The sequence below is a fragment of the Octopus sinensis genome, linkage group LG8 (assembly GCF_006345805.1).
Source record: "Octopus sinensis linkage group LG8, ASM634580v1, whole genome shotgun sequence".
Taxonomy (NCBI): domain Eukaryota; kingdom Metazoa; phylum Mollusca; class Cephalopoda; order Octopoda; family Octopodidae; genus Octopus; species Octopus sinensis.
This window is the reverse complement of record NC_043004.1, coordinates 20320221-20342135: the sequence shown is the minus strand read 5'-3', so window position 1 is coordinate 20342135 and position 21915 is coordinate 20320221. Positions and strand designations below refer to the sequence as shown.

At 36.4% G+C, this 21915-nt stretch overlaps 1 protein-coding gene across 1 annotated transcript in view; it reads right to left on the bottom strand.

Moving 5' to 3' along the window:
* Positions 1 to 21915, bottom strand: part of LOC115215145 (atrial natriuretic peptide receptor 3-like) — a 536057-nt gene that overhangs the window by 270744 nt on the left and 243398 nt on the right. The window contains exon 3 of the mRNA XM_029784317.2: positions 5494 to 5965. Within this exon, the coding sequence (XP_029640177.2) occupies positions 5494 to 5965 (472 nt within the window). The remainder of the gene's footprint in view (positions 1 to 5493; positions 5966 to 21915) is intronic.

The window sequence follows — 21915 nt, the reverse complement described above, 5'->3', positions numbered from 1 at the left end:
TCTTCTATGACTTTATTTAATGATATCGTTGCGGAGTGTGCGGATGTGTGTCGTTGAAACCATGAATGTGTGTATGCGTGTCTCTATGTGTGTACTTACGCGAACATCTGTATACTTATCAAAACAATCGTTTTCTTATTTCTCACAATTTTTATGTTTTATTAACGATTAACTATATATAGGCCAATAAGCAGATTAGCTAATTAGAAAATCTCTATAGGAGATGAAAGTAGTAAGCATACTGAAAAGTAATGTTTATCGCCATTTCAACTTGGCTATTCTGTAGGAACTGACATTACTACCATTTTAATCCCAAAAGGACGCCTCCTTCTGCTGGTTATTCGATGCAATCTGCACCAGATATATATTGCTGGAGGACGGTAGGCTTTCACTTCCCTGCTTGCAATATGTATATCGAGTGCAGATTGCATCAATAACCAGTCAGAGGAGGCGTCCTTCTGGGATTAAAATGGTAGTAACGTCAGTTCCTACGGAACAACTATTTTCAAGTGGCGATAACTATTACGTCTTTATAGAAACCTGTATATATAGAAAATAAACTGTATCGATTCCATGTCATTTCAAACCACGAAACCTGTATGTATGTATGCGCGGGGACATAGAAATAATCGGACTGAATACCCGATCGCGCGGTTAAACCATTGGGAGTGAAGGACTCCTAGCCTTTGTTAGTGCATCCTTCTAGGAGAAGGTAACTCAGGTAACAGGGATAACTCCGACATAAAACCTGCGGCTCGGTGGTTACCGATGATGTTGACTTGTTCTTCTTTTCGGATTATAGCTGTTGTTGCTTAGTGAGTAGGATTGACTCAGTGCACAGCCTTTCCTCACTTTAAAAATATCTTCTTGCACAGGCATTGCACGATAACAACATTGATTAAACTTCGTGCAATGGCCATACTCGATAACGAGGGGGCAGCACTATGTATGTATGTTTGTATGTATATATGTATGCATGTATGTATATATATATGCATATGTGTGTATGTATGGGTATACACACATGCTCAAATTCACGTAGGCATAGACACAGATACACACATACATACATATATGGCTTTATAAAGACACAGACACACACTCCTGCACCAATAGACGAAGTTATAACTGTTTGTGTGGGTCAGTTATATGCAAAAGAGTGTGGGACTTTGCAAAATGGCTAAGAGGGGACTCCACATTCCTTAGACCCTGGAACATAGAAATTTGTCGCATTGAGTAGAACTCAGAAGAGAAGCTAATGGTTTGAAGTCATCTCCAACTTTGAGGCAGCAAGGATCAACTCCCAGAGGGTGAAAAGAGATCGGCTTAGAGCCATGTCCAATCCACTCCCAAATGATAGAGACCATTACTGTTATGTTGGCAACCGGACAGGTCTGAATTTCCAAATGAGACGACACAATAAAACATTTGACCGAGAACACTCATTCGACTGCTGAACCCTCATTAATCAAAACTAGAAGAGAGTTCAATATATTTGCAAGTTTAAGTAACCGGACTTTTTAGTTGGGTAGAAAATTATCAATGCATGAAAATAGTGGATATGGCTGACTGAATTATCAAGATATGTCACTGCAAAACAAGTAATAACAATACTGGAAGAGACATGGGTGAATATAAATTCAGAGCAGTTATCCATCCAGCCATACAATACAAGACATTGGAAAACGAGTACAACCAGATTTTATACAAACAATATAAAAATACCTGAAAGCAAATATTCATTTGCAGTAACAGATGAGATGAATGGTGGAAGTTAGAAATAGAGACTGTAATAATTATGTGCATTACCATTTATTTATTTATAAAATGGTAATAATGTTAATAATGATAGTTCTAGTAGTGCTACCATAAATACTACCATATATCTTAATACCCTGCTGTGTCATATTATAAAGCAACACATATAGGAACCCCAAGTTATGGTCGTCTCAAGTTATTTGAATTCGTTTTTACTAGAATTATGGTCTGTAATTTCTCTCTTACAAAACTTGGATAAATTTTGAGAAATTAAACACTAGCCTTTCTTCATAACCAAAAGGTTACTTTTCGGCGTTTTCACTAAGATCAAAGCATTTTCAAGTTTGGAACACTATAATCACGATACGTACATACAGACGGTCATATATAAAATAAAATGTGTGTGTGTGAGTAGGTGTCCTTTGCATGCAAATATTTGTGTATATTTTCTCGAGTCTCAATCACTATCTCTCTCTTTCTCTCAATGTGTTTGTGCACATATGTATGTGCGTATGTACGAGCGCGTGCCTGCATGTGTGTGTGTGTGTGCGTGTGCTCGCGCTTGTGTGTGCGTCATTTATTAAAGTTATTTCAACAGATTTCCTACAGCAAATCTGTAAAAATAAGTTTAATATCCATTAACATACTCTGCAGTATATCATGGTTGCATATTGAAATACGGTGTCCCTACAAGCAATCAATCAATATATATATATATATATATATATATATATATATATATATATATATATACATGGGGTGGGAGAGAGAGATAAGTAATTCAGTCTTCACCAGCATCATAAACACCATAACCAAGATAATCACTACTCTTACCAACCCAGCAATCCCTTAATAAAACTCAGGTAGATGTTCGATGAAGTAGAAGTCCTCTGACAGTAGCCAATATTTTTTGTGATAAATTCGTACCCTACTGCAACATTACGATTCTTATATTAACCCCCTAATGAGCTTAACCTCAGATATTTTCATGTATACATATTGTACTGTGTATATTCAGAAAGTTTTATTTTTATGCATAAATGTGGTCATGTTTGTATTATTTTGTTGGGTCTTATTATGACTGTTTTTGAAAGTACCTAACGTAACGCATTATCATATCCATTAAGATAATGGGAGAATTAATATAACGGAGAAAATGCATCACGTGAAAAAATACACCCTTTTGGTCGGGGGTCTTTAGAACTCACCAAAAAAAAAAACAACAAAAAAACAAATCACGTAAATAAATCAGTAAGGTGAGCTACGGATGCTGTATATGGGTTGGGAGTGAGCTCTTATTACAAGTTAGTGACAAACATGTTTCGGATTATTGAGACCTGTTCAGTGAAGAGACAAGGGTGAACACTGTTTATTTAAAAAAAAAATTACCTGATATCATTATTTCTTTTGCTTTTCTTTAACAAAAAAAATTAATTCCAAAATACTTTTGTCTCCTAAATGCATGGTTCATTTCAGTTACAATTTTTTCCAAACTAATTAATTTATATATATGAAACCTACTATACTTTTAGCATAATCTAAACTTATTATACAAGCAAAATTTGCTATACTAATGGCATGTATGTCAACGGTGATGAACAACTATAAAGGTTCTCCTTTACATGGGTTGTATTTTCATGAATTCTTCTATGAATGAAAAGAAATTCAAATTGAACAAATTCAAATTCAATGCAACAAAAGAAGCAACAAAATTCACGAGATATATATGTGTGTGTGCATGATATATATATATATATATATATATATATATATATATATGTGTGTGTGTGTGTGTGGTGTGTGTGTGTGTGTGTGTTAGTGTGTGTGTGTGTATGTGTGTGTGTGTGCGTGCGTGCTTAAAGGTGTATCCATAGCTCACACAACATAGATGATAATTTTCAGTGATGTGCTGCATTTCTTGAGATAACACACCAGATTGTATCGGGATATCCTGAATTAATTCCCACTAAAAATATACGTGGCTAGAAAATAATGCAGCGAAACTACTCTATACATGCATGGTTACCCATATTCAACTGTTTTTAGGAAAGGAAAGTTTATGGTATTCATATGAGCTTTCGCCTCCCAAAAGTAACAATGTGAAATAAATACACTTTAGAGCTTCATCATAGAGACAAACCAATAGATGATATATGTGTGTGTGTGTGTATGTATATATATATATATATATATATATATATATATATATATATATATATATATATATATATATATATATATATATATATATATATATATATATATATATATATACATATATATATGTATGTATGCATGTATGTATCAAGATAAACATAGTACTCTCCATGACACAAATGACAACAGTTAAACTGATACAATTAACGTAATAATAATTGACATAATATTACAATATAATTTAGTAAAGAAGTGAGCAAATTGATGAATTACAAACATAACTGGATAACAAGGAATGTATCCATCACATTTGTTAATCACATATGTACAATAATAAAAGAATCTGCTGCCATTGCACCAGCAGTCAGCATGGGTATACTCCAGAATGTTATCTGTCTTGGAAGTGGTGCTGCTGCGTAGTCACGGAATGAACCAAAAATGACATCAAGTTCCTTGCGGACTTAGAATCTAATCGCTTCATTGATAGGATAATCAAAAGGAAGAACGCGAGTAGGCAATTCTTAACTAGTTGTGATTAAGTAATTGTTACCAAAGTAATTATTAAAATCTTAACTGCCAAGATTTTTATAATTTCCAGTTCATATATATATATATGTGTGTGTGTGTATACATATATATATATATTTGTCTACATATATGTATATATATATATATATATATATATATATATATATATATATATATATATATATATATATAAGTGTATATATATAAATGTGACTCCCATCTTTTATTGTTGAAAATTTCAACATGAAACTCAGAAAACACCGTTATATGAACTGTGACATGTGTTTTTTAATATCTTACATCTGTATCGCTTTTCCTATTAATGTCACCACTCTCTTTCTCTCTCTCTCTCTCTCTCTCTCTCTCTCTCTCTTCTCTCACCATCTCTTCTTTGCAGAGAAGAAGCAATTCCAGCAAAGAGATTAACTATTTTCAGTAGTTAATTCCATCGCTGAAATCTCCATTGTTTGCTTTATCCTAATTCATGTAGTAAAGGGGAATAAAAGAATATAATTTCCCGTCTTTGTACATCTGTAAATGTGTGTTTATATAGGTCATTAATACTACCATGTACATATATATATACCGAGAGATAATCACTCGTTTTAAAACCAGCAGTAAATTTTTCAGTTTGAGTTTTTTTAATACACTCCCTTACATTTTCTTGATGTCTAAAAAAAAAACCCACTTTCAATATCAGAGATTCTGAGTCCGCAATTTCTTGTTTTTGTTGCTAAAAGCCTTTCCTCAAATAACTAACTAGCAACTAAGAAAGTTTCGCTATCATTCGTGTAAGTATATTTACAGAATACTTATAAAAATAGACACAGGAACGTCCCCAGAAAACAAACAGCAATACTCGGATCTGTGAACAAAGTAAGGATATTTTCACGAAATATTTGATGACCTGAAATATTTTTAGGCACATTTTTCGAAATTTATTTAACATCTTTTTAAGAATGACCGTAAAGTCTTGAGCTACTTCCAAAATCATGAACAATGAAAGATTGATTATAAAATGAATAACACTTTCAACAAATTTTGGCCTACCTGCAACATTTACGCCAAGGACAGTTCCTAGTTCCGTTAGTAGATCCTCCGTTTTTTCAAATTTTTGGTACGGTGCCTTGAATTCGTCCTTCAAGCCATAATGGATGCTATCACTAGCAATATGACAGAATTTATCCTCGAAATATCCTTGTCCATATGGATCATATAATAGTTGGACAATGTTCCACTTATACTCACGCAGCATCGTCGAAAGGAATTGTGTCAAAGATACGAAGTTTGGTCCGATTCTTGTCAGTAATGGGTAATGCACTAATCTGTACCTTGCAAAATCTGCTGCCATTGCACCGGCAGTCAGCATGGGTATACTCCAGAATGTTATCTGTCTTGCAAGAGGTGCTGCTGCGTAGTCACAGAATGGGCCAAAAATGACATCAAGTTCCTTGCGGACGTAGAATTTAATCGCTTCGTTAATAGGATACACAAAAGAACAACGTGAGTTGGCATAGTTGACCTGAAAATATAGATGGAAAATGGAGAAATTAAAGTTAGAACATCAGAAGAATTCTAAACGATTACTTGAACATTCATTGTTTGACTGAATGGTATCAATGAATCAATTTTTTTAACACATCACACCTGTGTAACAATAGCATCATTAGTTAATTGTTTTAAAAAAGCCTATCATTATTTCTCAGCATTTCTGATGACGCTAGCGACAAGGAAGTAATTACAACTAGGCGCAGAACAAATGGGGTAAAGGACTTCGACGATCACTTTTTATCGGTTTTGTCGCTGATGCTTATATCTTTCAACGAAATATTGAACTATATGCATACATGTGTGCTGTGTATGTATGTCTATCTTCACTACTTTGTGGGGAGAGAGAGAGAGAGAGAGAGAGAGAGAGGCATATGTATATGTATATCGTAAATAAGTGGTCCAGCCAATAAATATAGTTATTGGTAAAGTATGTACTAGACTGAATTTAGAATCGGAGGCCGAAATCTGTGCCCAATTAAGGCCACAATCCAATTAAAGAAACTAACTGATAAATACACACACGTGTGTGAGTGTGTGCGCGTGCGTATTGTGGCGTACTTCTAATGAATTCCGTATTGTTGAATAAAACATACTTGTGATAAAACATACTTGCCCAAGATATCATGTATATGAGATTAAAACAAGTAACGATGTGGTTGTAAAGCGAACTGCTAAACGACACGACCATGCGTGTACCCTTCATTTGTTTAAGGCATAGATCCATCACTAATACATTCAAGTATACATGTATCTTTAAATAACAATGGATGATGATTTCTTTATCATCATCTTACACTTTTTAAAGCTTAAAATAGCTACCGAAGACGAAATGGTTACAGTAACAAACACTAGTCTTTTGCTATTATGGATGTATTAGGCACGTCATTTATTCCTGGAAATACCATCTCACTTATTGAACTCGTGGTTGATACCACGGACATCATACAATCACAAACGCTATATTCTCTTATCCTGAAGTATCCGAAACTTTGGAATTTTCAATCTTCTCGGGAGAACTTTTCGATGAAATCTATAATTTACTTCTACAACAACTATATATCATAAAACAGATCACCTGTTTGCCTATCCATAGGCGAACAAGTGGTCAATTTTATGATATATAATTGTCAACAAGGGTCTCCAACGAAAACTACTGATGGAAATTCCACGGTCAATACGATATTATTTTTATTGCTGTAAGTTTATATAGAGCCATAAAAGTTAGTGTTCCTTTATAATTTGTATATTCTTCTCTATCTTCGCCTCTCACTTCCACTAACCACATGACAATTTAATATAACGGCTGGCAATATCATCACTACTCTCTCTTACCCTCTCTTTCTCTCTATTTAAACTCACCGCCAGAACATCACCACACTGTTAAACATTCTATTTCTAAATCTCGAGCTGGCAGAATCGTTACCTCGCCGAGTGAAATGCGTAGCCGTATTTCGTCTGCCGTTACGTTCTGAGTTCAAATTCCGCCGAGGTCGACTTTGCCTTTTCATCCTTTCGGTGTCGATAAATAAACTACCAGTTACGTACTGGAGTCGATGTAATCGACTTAATCCCTTTGTCTGTCTTTGTTTGTCCCCGCTATGTTTAGCCCTTTGTGGGCAATAAAGAAATATATATCACTCACTTCAGGAAAGATTTTTAAACACGTAATAACTATTACGTTCCCCTTATTACACGTCGTTAACACCTCTCCCTTTCTCTCTCCTTCTTCGCGTTTCCCTTCGGCTAATGAGGTAATAGCAAAACGCATTTCGGCCTAAGCGTATTCATATATTGAATAGCAGTACAGTGGAAATTCCTCTGTAAATACATTTTTTTAGATGGTTGTAAGATTATGCAGAACCGTGAATATTAGTGTTCTTTTATAATTTGTATATTCTGCATTATTTACATTTAAAAACACCTTTCAGTTCTTCTGGATAAAGCTGTACTTGAAGGAGCATAACATTGCCATCCTCTCAGCTGTTCAGAGTTGCATTTTTAAATCTAAGAACTTTACAATGATTACAGAGAATATTCATGCCACCAATGTCGTAACTTTCAACAATATGTTTGTAGGTACTTTTACTCTCTCTCTCTCATTTTATATTCTATCTTGAACACGTTCCCTTATCTGTTGTAAATACTCTATACTCTTTGATTCATATTTTCTCTTCTACACAGTGATACTCTTGTTCTTGTGATTCGAACCTCTGCTTCTCTTTACGACATTGCCTATACTGTTTCATTCTTTCTCTTGTTAGCTCACATCGTCTGTCATCCATATTTTATAAGCAAATAACAATTTTCAAGCAGGAAGACGTTAAGTAATTACACTTATGCACATGCTCCTTCAAGTACAGCTTTATCCAGAAGAACTGAAAGGTGTTTTTAAATGTAAATAATGGGTAACATAAAAAAAAATTAATTCAATTAAAAAAAAAAGAGAAGTTGTTTGTCAGTCAACACATTTCATTTCATTTCGGTTCAGATGTTTTGCTATATCTACTTTTCTTGTTATCAATGCAAAGTTCAAATAAAAGTTTTTCAAATATAACATCCATGAGTATTTTGCTAAGTTATTTCACTTTCATTGAAAAATCTATCTTATATAATTTTCATTATAATTTTTTTCTTTCGTCCACCCATCAAGATATCTGTCAATGTGAATACATAAATAAAGAGATCGACAGATAAATGATATAAAAATCTGCATATGAATATCAAACTGTTAGTTTCTTGTTAGTGACAATAATATATCTAAAATTTCCTTCTGCTAAACACACGTCGTGGCACTTCGTCGATTACGGTGACGAGGGTTCCAGTTGCTCCGATCAACGGAACAGCCTGCTCGTGAAAGTAACCTGCAAGTGGCTGAGCACTCCACAGAAACGTGTACCCTTAACGTAGTTTTCGGTGAGATTCAGAGTGACACAGTGTGTGACAAGGCTGGCCCTTTGAAACACAGGTACAACAGAAACAGGAAGAGTGAAAGTTGTGGTGAAAGAGTACAGCAAGGTTCGCCCCCCCCCCTGCTGGAGCCCCGTGAAGCTTTAGGTGTGTTTACTCAGTAAAGACTCACAACGCCCGGTCTGAGAATCGAAACCGCGATCCCACAACCGTGAGTCCGCTGCCCTAACCACTGGGCCATTGTGCCTCCACGCTAAACACACGCGCGCGCACACACACACACACACACACACACACACACACACACGCACACACACACACGCACACACACACTCTATCTGCTGTCTCTCTCTCTCTCTCTCTCTCTCTCTCTCTCTCTCTCTCTCTCTCTCTCTCTCTCTCTTTGCCTTTTTTAAACCTCACAACTAGAACATCGACATTCTGCCAAACATTGTATTTCTAACTCACTTTCTCTCCTCTTCAACTAACTTTTTAACCACATAATAAATATTACGTTCCCCCTACAGACACTTGTCTCTCCTTCTTTTTCTTTCTCCCTCATTTTCTTTCTATCTCTTTCTCTCTTGCTCTTCGCTTTTCCCAGCAACTAATCACATGACAGGGTAATGCATCTCGGCCTTAGCGTATTGATATATAGATTATTGCAACTAATTTACAGAACCCAAGTTATATCTGATGAGGAATATTTCAACGCTTTATATTTCCTACTGTGATTCAAAATATAAGTTATTAAATTTTGTCAGACAGATAAATATTAAAAAGAAAGCTATATACTGAAATATACGATTCAAACAGAAACCATAAAATTCTGTGTTATTCTGTATCGTGCTACCTAACTATCGCCCATTCTGATAAAATTGATAGAAGTAATTCAAGAATAAAAGCAAACAGTGATAACGAGTTATTAGTTTAGAATTCTTATTCCACTATACGCATTCATCTGCTGCTTGTTCTGCTGTGGACACCAATCACATTCAGTACAACTCCAGACTACAAACAAAATTACACGTCAGTATTCTATATTTGCTTCAACCACACGCTTGCTTCTTTTGCAGACAACTGCCGATAATTTTGATGGTGATTACGATGAACGAAGATAATGTTAATCCTTTCTATTGCGGGTTTAAGATCTGAAATTTTGGGAGAGGGGTAAGTTGATTACAACGACCCCAGTACTCGACTGGTATTTATTTCATCGACCTCGAAAGGATGACTGGAAAAGTTAACTTCAGCGGTATTTTTATTCAAAGCGTTAAAATGAACGAAATGTCTCTAAGTATTTTGTCAGGCGCAGTAACGATTCTGCCAGCTCACCGTTTTAATAATGATAATTCGACTATAGGCACACGGCCTGAAACTTGTGGAAAGAGGACAACAACTTCGCCTCCCATTCCAGGTTGAATAAGAGATGCGTTGATATCAAAATCGTTGAAAATAAGGAAAATAAGGACTAGGTTGTGCGTGTCGGAAATCCTAGTTTCGCTCACGGCTAGTTGAGAAGGTGCGTTTGCTTTCAGGGTGATCCTAAGTCACTACCATTCATACAACCCATTCTTAAACCTGCCTTGTTGACTGGAGGGAGTTTTGAAAAAAAAGTGGGGTGGGGGCTCTACTTACAGTTGAAGTTGCTGTGAGTGAGTCTGAGCATTCTGTGCTTTTCATGTGTGTCTTGGTGTGGGATATGATGTTTTATATTTGTTTTGCGGGGAGGGGGTCTCTCCTCATTCTCATTGCCTGATGCAGAGCTATCAGTATCGAATCGGAGAGCAAGTCTGTGTATGAATTTAAGTTTAAATGAAATGGAGACGGGGGTGGGGGAGAGTTTCAATGAGAGAGCCTCTGGATGTTGTTTGCGTCCATTATTATTATTCTTTCTGCTGTTGAAATTGTTGGTGATGCATCTGCAGCTGATGGTATTGGTACTGCTGTTGTTGCTGGTGTTGGTGTTCTTCCAGCATTTGCTGGTTTTGCTGTTCCTGTTGTTCATACTGTCGTTGCCGGAGTTGGTATCGCTTTCGCTGTTGTTCGTAGCTAGTTAGTTGTTGTAGATGTAGTAGTACTCAGATGGTTTTACGGTTTTGTTTTTTTCTGTTGGGAGCAGAAAGGTGAAACAATGGCTTTCTTCTCTCAACCGTGACATGCAAATACTCCCGTCCTGGAAGGCGCATGAGGATCTTGTGGATTGTATCTGGTTTAACGTGGAACAGCACATTCACACTGACCCCAGACCTATTTTCACAACAGTCCTCTATACATTCAGGAAACTGTTACTCCAACTCCGGTCCAAAACGATTCACGTTAAAATCCATACCTGGTTTGGAGGGAGAATCGGAGATTCTAATGAATTGTTTTGACGTTCTTCTTTTCAATTCCTTCATTGTTACGGCTCTTAGAATTTACTCTTGGCATCATCGTAATTTTTTTTAATGTTGCCGTTTGTTGCTGCTGTGGGTGGAAGTGGTTCTAGCGGTGGTTTCTCTGGCTGTCTAACCTTTTGTTGTCTTTTCTATTTGCTGGCATAAGTGATGGTGCTTTGGCTTAAAGTGTCCGGGAACCCATCATACAAAGTGGGTGTTGTTTTGTATGAATTTATATATAAATTCGATCGGTTGCATAATTACAAAAAATTACTTGTCGATAAACGAGAAATCGGTCAAAAAGCGACTTCTCATTTTGCACCTTTGCAAAACCGAAAATGAGGCTAAAACCACTATACCGGATGTAACGTTACATAACATCATTGGCGCAATTTTCCGTGTGAGGACTCCTAGAATATTATCGTTTATTATGAGTTCCAGGACGATGGGTAGAAAGTGTTTTGTGGCAGGGTGTAGTAATAGTCCATCGGACAGTGTTTCTGTGCCCGTTTTACCTAAGGACGAGAAAGAGCTTGGAGCATGAACTCGGTTTGTGGAGCTCACAAGAGCAAAGTGGTCTGGAACTTCGCAGTACACTGTGGTTTGTTCAGAGCATTTTAATCCAAACTGTTTTGAAGTGCAACAGTCGCTTATGAAAGAGTTCGGAATGAATAAGAAGAAACGTTTATCTCCCCATCCCCAGGATCCGTACACAAAAGAAAACTGGAAGATCTCAAAGCGGCATTCTCATCGTCCCTCATCCCCACACCAGAACGCCCAACTATTGTAAAAAGGGAAAGAAACTGGGTATGTAATGTTTAATACCACTCGTGATAGTTGCATATAAATTCAAGACCACAAATTTCTATATTACATTAAATAAATAAATAAATAAATAAATAAATTACGGAGATGTACTTGCATAGCAAGTGACCTGATCTGAGATCGTGTGCTGGAACGAAAACAATTGCAGCGTGGAATGTGTTTATAAGCCATTTAAGAAACACATAAAAACCGTTAGATTCTCTTTAACATTTAAATTGTTAAATAAATAAATAAATAAATAAATTGTTAAATAAATAAATAGATTTTTTAAATAAACAAATAAACAAATAAATAGAAATTAAGACTTTGGGAGAATGTTTCAAAAAGTTTCCAGGGGCTAAATAGCCTAACGTCCGAGACGTCCTGGATGTTCACTAGCCTATCTCAGGGTATCACTTCGTTTATGAATCAGCATATATAGCCGAGTTTTATGTTTTGGTATGTAATTAGAATGCTTGTCGGTGTATGTAAGATAGTTCTGTGTCTGTTGGTGTTCACAGTAAGAAATATGTACATGTGTAGTATTTTTATCCTAGATTTAAGTCATTGTTATTCTCTGTTGTTCTTTTTATCACAAATAATATGCCGAATGTTGTGCATTACTCTGTTAGCAATTGCCTTATTATAATTATCATTCAGGCAGCGAACTGGCAGAAACGTTAGCACGCCGGGCGAAATGCTTAGCGGTATTTCGTCTGCCGCTACGTTCTGAGTTCAAATTCCACCGAGGTCGACTTTGCCTTTCATCCTTTCGGGGTCGATTAAATAAGTACCAGTTACGCACTGGGGTCGATATAATCGACTTAATCCGTTTGTCTTTCCTTGTTTGTCCTCTCTGTGTTTAGCCCCTTGTAGGTAGTAGAGGAATAGGTATTTCGTCTGCCGCTACGTTCTGAGCTCAAATTCCGCCGAGATTATCTATGCCTTTTATCCTTTCGGGATCGATAAATTAAGTACCGGTCAAGTACTGGGGGGAGGGTCGATGTGATCGACTTACACCCCCCCAGCAAATTTCAGGCCATGTGCCTTTAGTAGACATGACTATTATATTTTATTTCACATTGACTGAATAACAATATCAGTTTTATTCTGCTGAAGCAGTTCCTGAACTGTTAACTAGTTTATTTTAGATTTGAAATCTCTTTTTAGGTGCTACCAGAACTATTGAAAGTAAATGAGAAGGCTAATTATAGTGGATTAAAACTGTACAACATTGACACTTTGATAATTGTCGCGGCAAGCTTAATAGTCTAATTAAAGTAATTAAATTGCGCAGATATTTTCCTGCTAGTCAACCTGGCGGGTGCAGCGGCATGTAAATTTCGTATCATCGATTTACATACACAGACATACTTTCAAATAACTTGAGACCGAAGTATTCGATCATTTAAACAAGTTTGATTCACATTAGGAATATTTATATAACCATACCAGTCAGTGTTTCCCTAATCTAGACTCATCTTCGTCATCATGGTCTGTGGCCTGTAATGAATCGGATTTTTCCAAATCTGATGCTTCTGGTTCAAATCGATATAGTACGATTTGTTGAATATCTTCATCGTTGGTATAGTCAAAAGATGACTCTTCAAAAAGACAAATGAAGATCGATATCCACTGAACAAACGGACAACATGCACTCATCGCTTGTGTTAGCCATTTTGAAACTGATGCGTTGTGACGTCACGCGTCAATTTTTCTATTTAAGTTGTGTTGGTTGCTTTTGGGCAGTGCGAGAATTGTTAACTTTTAACAACGAATATTTCGAGTATATGATTAGAATTTTTTTGATTGATCGATTTTATTCATTTCAAAGTACAAAATATCACTAACATATATAATTTTTGTGGCGGACACCTCCCAGGTTATGTATAGTGACATCAAATCAGTTGTCCGGGGGAACGGTTTCTTCTTGAAACCGTTCGCGATCGAGCGTTCAGTTCGCCAGGGTTGCCCCCTGTCCCCGCTTCTGTATATATTGGCTCTTGAGCCATTATTGCGGAGGCTGGAGACCGCGGGGGCGAACCACGTGATCTATGTTACGGTAGAGGAGCAACGGCGTACGTGGATGATGCAACCATAATCATGTCTGATGAAGAGCAACTACCTCGTGTAGAAGACACCATCAAAAGATACGAAGCGATGACAGGGCAAAAGTTAACCAAGATAAATCAGCCGGCTTACAACTCGGCACCTGGAGAGGCAAGTCGATGCCTCCCAACAGCGTCGTAGGACGTTGGACAGAGGGCTCGGTTAAACTGCTCGGAGTCTGGTTTGAACAAGATCTCCAGATGGAGAAAAACTGGAGCAAGGTCACAGGTAAGGTGACGGCCATAACCCAGACCTGGTCTGGGTTGACCTTATCCTTTCTAAGGAGGGTGTAGGTTGTATAGGTGTTATTAGCATCTGTGATTACCTACCGCTTAACCGTCGTGCCTTGCCCCGGTGTGTGGCTGATCAAGTTAGAACGGCTCCTATTCCGCTTTTTGTGGAAGGGAAACCACCACTGCTGCCAGAAACCGTTAAAGGGTGGGTTAGGGATGCCGTGACTGATGATGCGCAAATATGCGCTGAGGCTGAGACATCTCTGGCTCTACTAGAAGGTGAACAGGTGTGGTCACATCACGCTAAGTTCCTGTTTCCACAATTAACGTCCCTGCGGGATGTAGGCTCATGGATCAATCGAAGACCTAGAATGGGCGAATAGCAGAGGGAGTGCAGACAAGCACTCACTCTGTTCTCTTGGGCGTATAGTGCCGGTAGCGGGACTACAACTGCGGATTTCTATAGCGGGTTGGTGGAGCACAAGTCTGACGACATCCTGGGGTTGGCTCTAGGCTTCGATAGGGACCAGCTAATTAATTTGTTCGGAAGGACATTCGGGCCGGGGTATCTGGATAACTTCCAGAAATCACTGGTTTGGCTGTGCTATCGATCGGCCTTACAAGTTTGAGAGAGGTTGTCAAGGCACGGGTTTAATGTCCCCCGCTTACATGCCCGAGGTGTGGACGCGTGAGTGAAACTGTTACGCAGGTCTTCGTGCAATGTGTGGAATTGAGGGACTGATTACCTATGTCGAACAACTGCTGTCGGAGACAGAAAGAGTACAACTATCGGCTGAGTCCATCATCAAGATCGTACTGCCTCCCTCATTTAATAAGGAAAGAGAGGCGTCCTTTTCCTGTGTAGTAGCCATACCGAAAGATACAGTATGGACACCGCGTGGAAGGGGAAGTGAGACAATCAACTTTATCTCTGGATGCGGGTTGATGAGTTATTTCAACTACCACTTGCTAAGGAAGATCCGTCTGCAGAAAAAGTGCCTGTCACAAAGAGTATTCACGAAAAGATGCATGACTCTTGTAAGGATGCTGAGATTAAATGGGACCGTGCTAGTGTAGCCGGTCAGGGCGAAAAAAAGAGAAAAAGGAAAATAAACTACAGAGGAAAAAAAAAAGGAATTTAAAGAAAAAAAAAAGAAAACCAGCAGGTTAAATAAAAATCCCAAAGCTTCTATTTTATTGTAATCATCTAATTTTTAAAATTCCATCCGATTTCATTATATTGATTTAATCATTTTTTATCATGGTTGTAACCCCAGCACTATGTTGTAACTTTCCTTGTTTGTCCTCTCTATGTATGCCCCTATAGACAATAAAGAAATACAGTCAGCGAAGGTACACCGTTCGGTGCGCACCTGAGTCTCAGGTAAATCACTTCTGATTCCGTCGAGTATTCTTGTTTATCTGATTGTTAGTGCCTATTGTTGAATATTATTGAAGACTGTTGCTATTTTGTCTGCGGGCCTGTGTATTTGTTTGTTTTCTTTCCCCTGTTTAGAAGTGAAGAGATTTTGAAAATGAATTGCGAACCGGAACGAGCCCATGCCGAGAGCTATGCTTCGGCGGCTAGAAGCCGTAGCACCGCGACGAATGCGCTGGAGGTGCGGGAAGTGAAAATTGAAAGAAAGAAGTTGGAGAGTTGCAACGAACTGATTTAGAAGGAGGAGTCAAGTTTAAGGTTGACCCCCTCCAGAGGAAATAACCAGCAGAACGAAAAGGACGACAGTGGTGTACAGAACGCTGTCCATAACCAATAAGAAAATAGAGATGGCATCAGAGGGAGCCATTGAAAATGTATGAAAGAAGTGAAGAGTGCTGCGATATTCTACACTAGAGGGAGAAGATATGGCATAGTGGAGGTGAGGTTTACCACCGAAGAAGAGGCAATAAATCACACCACTGTGCTGCTAAGATCACAAGAATGGGTGTTCCTGCCGATCTACTGCGGCAAAAAAGTTGCAAGAAATCGAAGAAGCGTGGTTGGTGGCAGCCGTGATGAACGGAACCAAATAGGACACAAAGTTAATCCAAGTTGCAAGAACGAAGAAAATGAATTGGCGAGATTACAGCCCGGAAATGGTTATTCAGCAAGACTTGAATGAAATAGCAGAAGAGGTGCTGTTACCTGAAGATGCAAAGCTGAGAGTGGTGGTAGAAGGAAGACCTGCTACCACTGTAGAGAAAAAGAGCACATTAAAATAAAGTTCCCTGGATAAGCAGTGAAACCACAGAGAACCAGGAAGAACAAAGTAGGAGTACCGTAACGGCAGCCCGAGCCGAGCCCAGGAGGAGTGTATGGAAGATACAGAGGAGGAAGGATTCGCCGAAGTATCGAAAAGGAAGAAAAAGGAAACGGTGAATACACCCCTTAAAAGTACGATGAAGAAGAGGAAGAATAGCAAAACAGGAGATTATACAACAAGCATACAACACACAAAGTACACCCATACAGCATACATCACCACCAGTAACACCACAAAGAAAGGAAACCGCCCCAGATAGTCCGAGTTCACCTCGTAGACAAACAGACACAAGCACAGTCCCGTCAAAGCCCCTCTAAGAACAAAGTATACATGATGACATATTCTAAAAGCACGGCAATTGAACGAGAAATCATCAAGTTCAAATCGGTGTTTAGAGTTAAATTGCCGGGAGAAGAATACACAGAAAATACGAAAAGCATACTGATATACAGGGAAAGACACGCTAAATTGAGGAAATTGTTCGGTTCAAAAAATGACCCGTTTGGATTGAAGGTGGTGTATGATACCCTACCTCCAGTCGTAGAGTATGAAGAATTAATACCATATATAAACTGGTAAAAAGATGCAAGTAAATTTTAATACTATATAAAAAGAAAACATATGTTATAAAATCAAAAATAGTTGTGTAACCACTCGAGATTGTGGTTCGCGTGGCCATTTCACCTTCATTTATTATATAATTCATTCCCATTCATTCGTTTATGTTTTGTGTCCCCACTTTGTATTTGTATTGTCTATCCTTGTTTGTCCCTTCTGTGTAGGGCCCCGGTGGCCAATAAAGAAATACAGTCAGCGAGGTACACAGTTCGGGCCAGTCCTGCAGAAACGACGAAATACGCCGTCAAAATGCAGGACATAACAATTATGGGTTCCCGGAGATTTTAAGACAACAAAAGGGAGAGTGAAAAGTACTTTTCTATTTGCTGATTACTTCCCTCCGATATTCTGTTTTAAAATCTGACACCATGCATCGGGCTTTCTTGTGAAAGATGGAGAAGTTCTAGAATAAAATAAACAAATTCCATACCGATGGGTGAAAACACAACTGAACTGTTCAGTTAATGCTTGGACAGTTTGGCAACAACACAAAGAAAAAGCTCTTTAACGTAGACTTTTAAAACAATTCTAAACAAACATATATGAGCCATTTGAAGAGCGTCTTACCAATACCAAAACAATAACAACAACAATAATTATTTTTTTTTTACTGACCAGAAGGACAATGACTTGCTGAAAGCCATATCAATTCGTTAATTAATAAAGTCAATATCTTAACTCTGATTTCAAAACATAAGTGAATTAGATAATTTTAAAACATGATATTGTTAAATTATTGAATTTACAACTAATTTAATAATTTTTGTCTTTTTTACAATATTTTTTGTTATATACATAATAGAATAGTTTTTCTCTGTATATTTTATATTTCAACATCTAGTCAAAGGAGTCTATAATACATATTTCAATTTCTCTTAACTGTAATTCAACTATTGTTACATTAATAATCACCTTATGAATGGAATAAATGGTATACGGTCAAATTTTGATTTTCTTTCAATGTCTGACGTAGAGCATAGGCTAAAATCCATTAACGGCTATAGAGAATTACTGATTCATACAATCGTTATATTCAATGTATAAGACTATTTAGTCAAAATATTTTAATGCTGTTTACGTTATTCTACCTGATCAATACTCTAACCCTCTACTTGTCTATATGCCGACGAACTGTTTGAGTGACTCGGATAATTTGTTACAAATTCATGGTAAATGTTCTGCTTAAAGGCACAGTTACTTCGATTTACACCCCATTTCAATGGTAGATTATAAGTAGTAGACATTGGTGGAAAATTTTAATTGCAATAATTTCGATCCAGGTGAGGTTTTGTTTCCTCGCACTACTTTAGAAAATTGTACTAACTTCTGTCTATATGATGTATTAGTTTCTAAATCACGTTGACATTAAGTGACATTATTGAAGGACAGTTGTTTGAACGAAAATGGTTTTGGAAGACTTAAAGACGAGATTCAAAGAAAGTATAAAATAAATCACACAGAGAAGGTTAAGGGTTATAGACCACTAAAGAAAAGATAATACAAAAATATTTTGCAATTTGTGTTTCAGTTCTTTTTGACCATCACACCAGTGATCAAGACTTATCAACGACCACGATTGATTTTGGGCGCTGTAATTACTAGTGGTAATGTTTGAAACTTTGTTTTAATAGCTGAATGATGATAATTTCTCAATCAGTTTCCGATCGATTAACTTTTAGAAAACTATAAATTTGAAGTGTAAAAGTATTTTATCAAAATGCAGAGAATTGGAAAATAAAAGAAAAAGAATTAATCAAGAGAATATGTAGTGTGGAAATGTTTTAATTTCCTGCGACAGCAAGCAAAATTATTGTATGAGAGAAAGAGAGAGAGAGAGAGAGAGAGAGGAGAGAGAGAGAGAGAGGAGAGAGAGAGAGAGAGAGAACAGTATCACTATTGTTGCTGCATTACCGAGAGTCTAAATTTACAAATACACATGTTGTTTGTACGACCAAAAGGTTTTGTGGCTTGATTGCTTCAATCAATTTCACTAAAAATATGTATCATTGCTATTTTACATTTTCAGTGATAATCAGCAAGAAAGACGACAGCTTTATTTGGTGTTTTTTTTTTGTTTTTCCATTTCAATCACTTGCTATAGAAATTCTTAGGTAAATATTACTTACACACACCGTAACCACCAATGGAGAAAACATAAAAATCTGATGGCATGAACAGAAAATAAATAGAAAATGGATGGTGGTAAATGAAGATGATAATTATTTCAGAAATTATAAACTTAAAAAAGATCTATCGTTCCATTTTCAAATATATGATCTATCATCATTACTTACAGATCAGTAATATATTGGATTGTCAACTGATGGCTTCATGCTATGCCAATCAGTGGAATAGTATGTTGCTCGTAGCTAAGACACTTAAATCTAAAATAGTTCAGATTTTAGGTATTATAAGGCAGTAAAGCTTACCCCTGTTTACTATAAATATGATGGAACAGGAAGGAATCACAGCAGCTGATTTACTCTACTTAGTAAATTACACAATGAGAGAATTTAGTGGTCATTCAAGCTGCTAGAAATAGCCACCAAATTCCCCTCTAATCACATCTTCCTGCAATGTTTTCCATTATATGTCTGATGCACCCAGGCTAGATGTAAAATATAACCCTTATTTTAAACTTCAAAATATTAATTAATTAATTAGCTCATCTATTAGTGCTAAAATACACACTAAATATATATATATATTATATATATATATATATAATATATATATATATATATACATATATATATATATATATATGGATATATATATATGTATATATATGTGTATATATGTATATATATGTGTATATATATATTTATATGTATATATATATATCTATATATATATTATATATATATATATGTGTGTATGTATATATATGTATATATATAATATATATATGTATATATATAATATACATATATATATATATAATATATATATATAATATATATATATATAATATATATATATAATATATATATATATATATATATATACATGTATATAACAAAAGAAAGAAAGATACCTCAATATTATGTAAATAGAGGAAATTTATCTGTAAAATAAAATATGACAATAATTCAATAGCCAAGATATAACTCTGAGTTTCGGATGATGAGGTGGAAATCCACAACACCATCTCTTCGGTTATCTGGCAACCCATGTAGGTGTGTTTACGTCCCCGTAACCTAGTGGTCTGTCAAAAGAGCCCGATAGAATAAGTACTAGGCTTACAAAGCGTAAACCCTGGTGTCGATTTGTTCGACTATAGGCGGTGCCCCAGCATGGTCGTAGTCAAATGACTGAAACAAAGAATATATATATACATGCGTACATACATACTCACGTATACACGAACACATGCACACGTATACACACATACACATGCATACACATACATCTATATACATACACACACACACACACACACACACACACACACATATATATATATATATATATATATATATATTATATATATATATATATATATATATATATATATATATATATAAACATATATTTCCACACATACACACTTATGTACTTACATGTAACAGAACAGAACACGAGAACCAGAAATATACAAACATAATTCGTTACCAAAGGCTTCCCAATTCGTTTCATCAGGCCCCCTACTATTTTAGCCTATAATGAGTCATCGCATAGTTTATTAGACAGTAGACTGAGAAATAAATTGTTTGCGATTGATTTGTAGTGATGATTGAGTATCATAGAGATCAACACGTGTCTTTAAGAAGTAATGACAAAATCGACATGAAAATATAGAGTTCGTTGTATATTTAAAAAGAAAGGAATCTAGTGCAATACTGACAGATTGCTGAGTTAGCAGTGAAAGGAGGAAGTCTTAAACAAGATTGTTCTGAGTCGACTTAGATGCTGAAGAACCTGTAAGTAGATAGAACGCTAAACGACGCACCTAAGAGAAAATAACGAACCATCAACATATAAATTATTAAAGATAACTGCGTAATGTAATTTCTTTCTATTGTTGAATGACAGGAGAAAACTGACAGGAGAAAAACTGATACATGGAAATATGTAGAATTATTTCACAAAGCAGTCAATCTTACTAAAATGAAAACAGACACATTGAAATAGACGCAGGTATTGGCGTCTATGGTCGATGCCTCTACGCGGTACATAGGCAACGACTTTTTACTTTAATTTTGGATTGCTGGCATAAGTCGAACCGACACCAATCAATGAATCTATAATATCACAAAGCATAAGCTGACAGATTGAGTGATCACAGGCATCCAGCACAGATTAAATAGGCGCCATTCCACAACGGACATCATACACAAATATACAAATATGGGCATGTATTTTTTTTCTGTGTGCAAAAGACGATGTAAACACAGGGGAAAATACAAAAATAAAAAAATGAAAAGTGCACTGCCGTCGACTTTCTTTGCGATGTTTGTTCTGTAGCGAGTCAGATACTTTCTTGTTATTGTCGCCATCAGAAATTTGTTGAACCAAATAAATACCTTCAATAAAATTGAACTGAAGTTCTTTAAAATGGCGTCCATTCAGCCATTTTGTTCTAGTCATATATTACCATCAATACTTAGG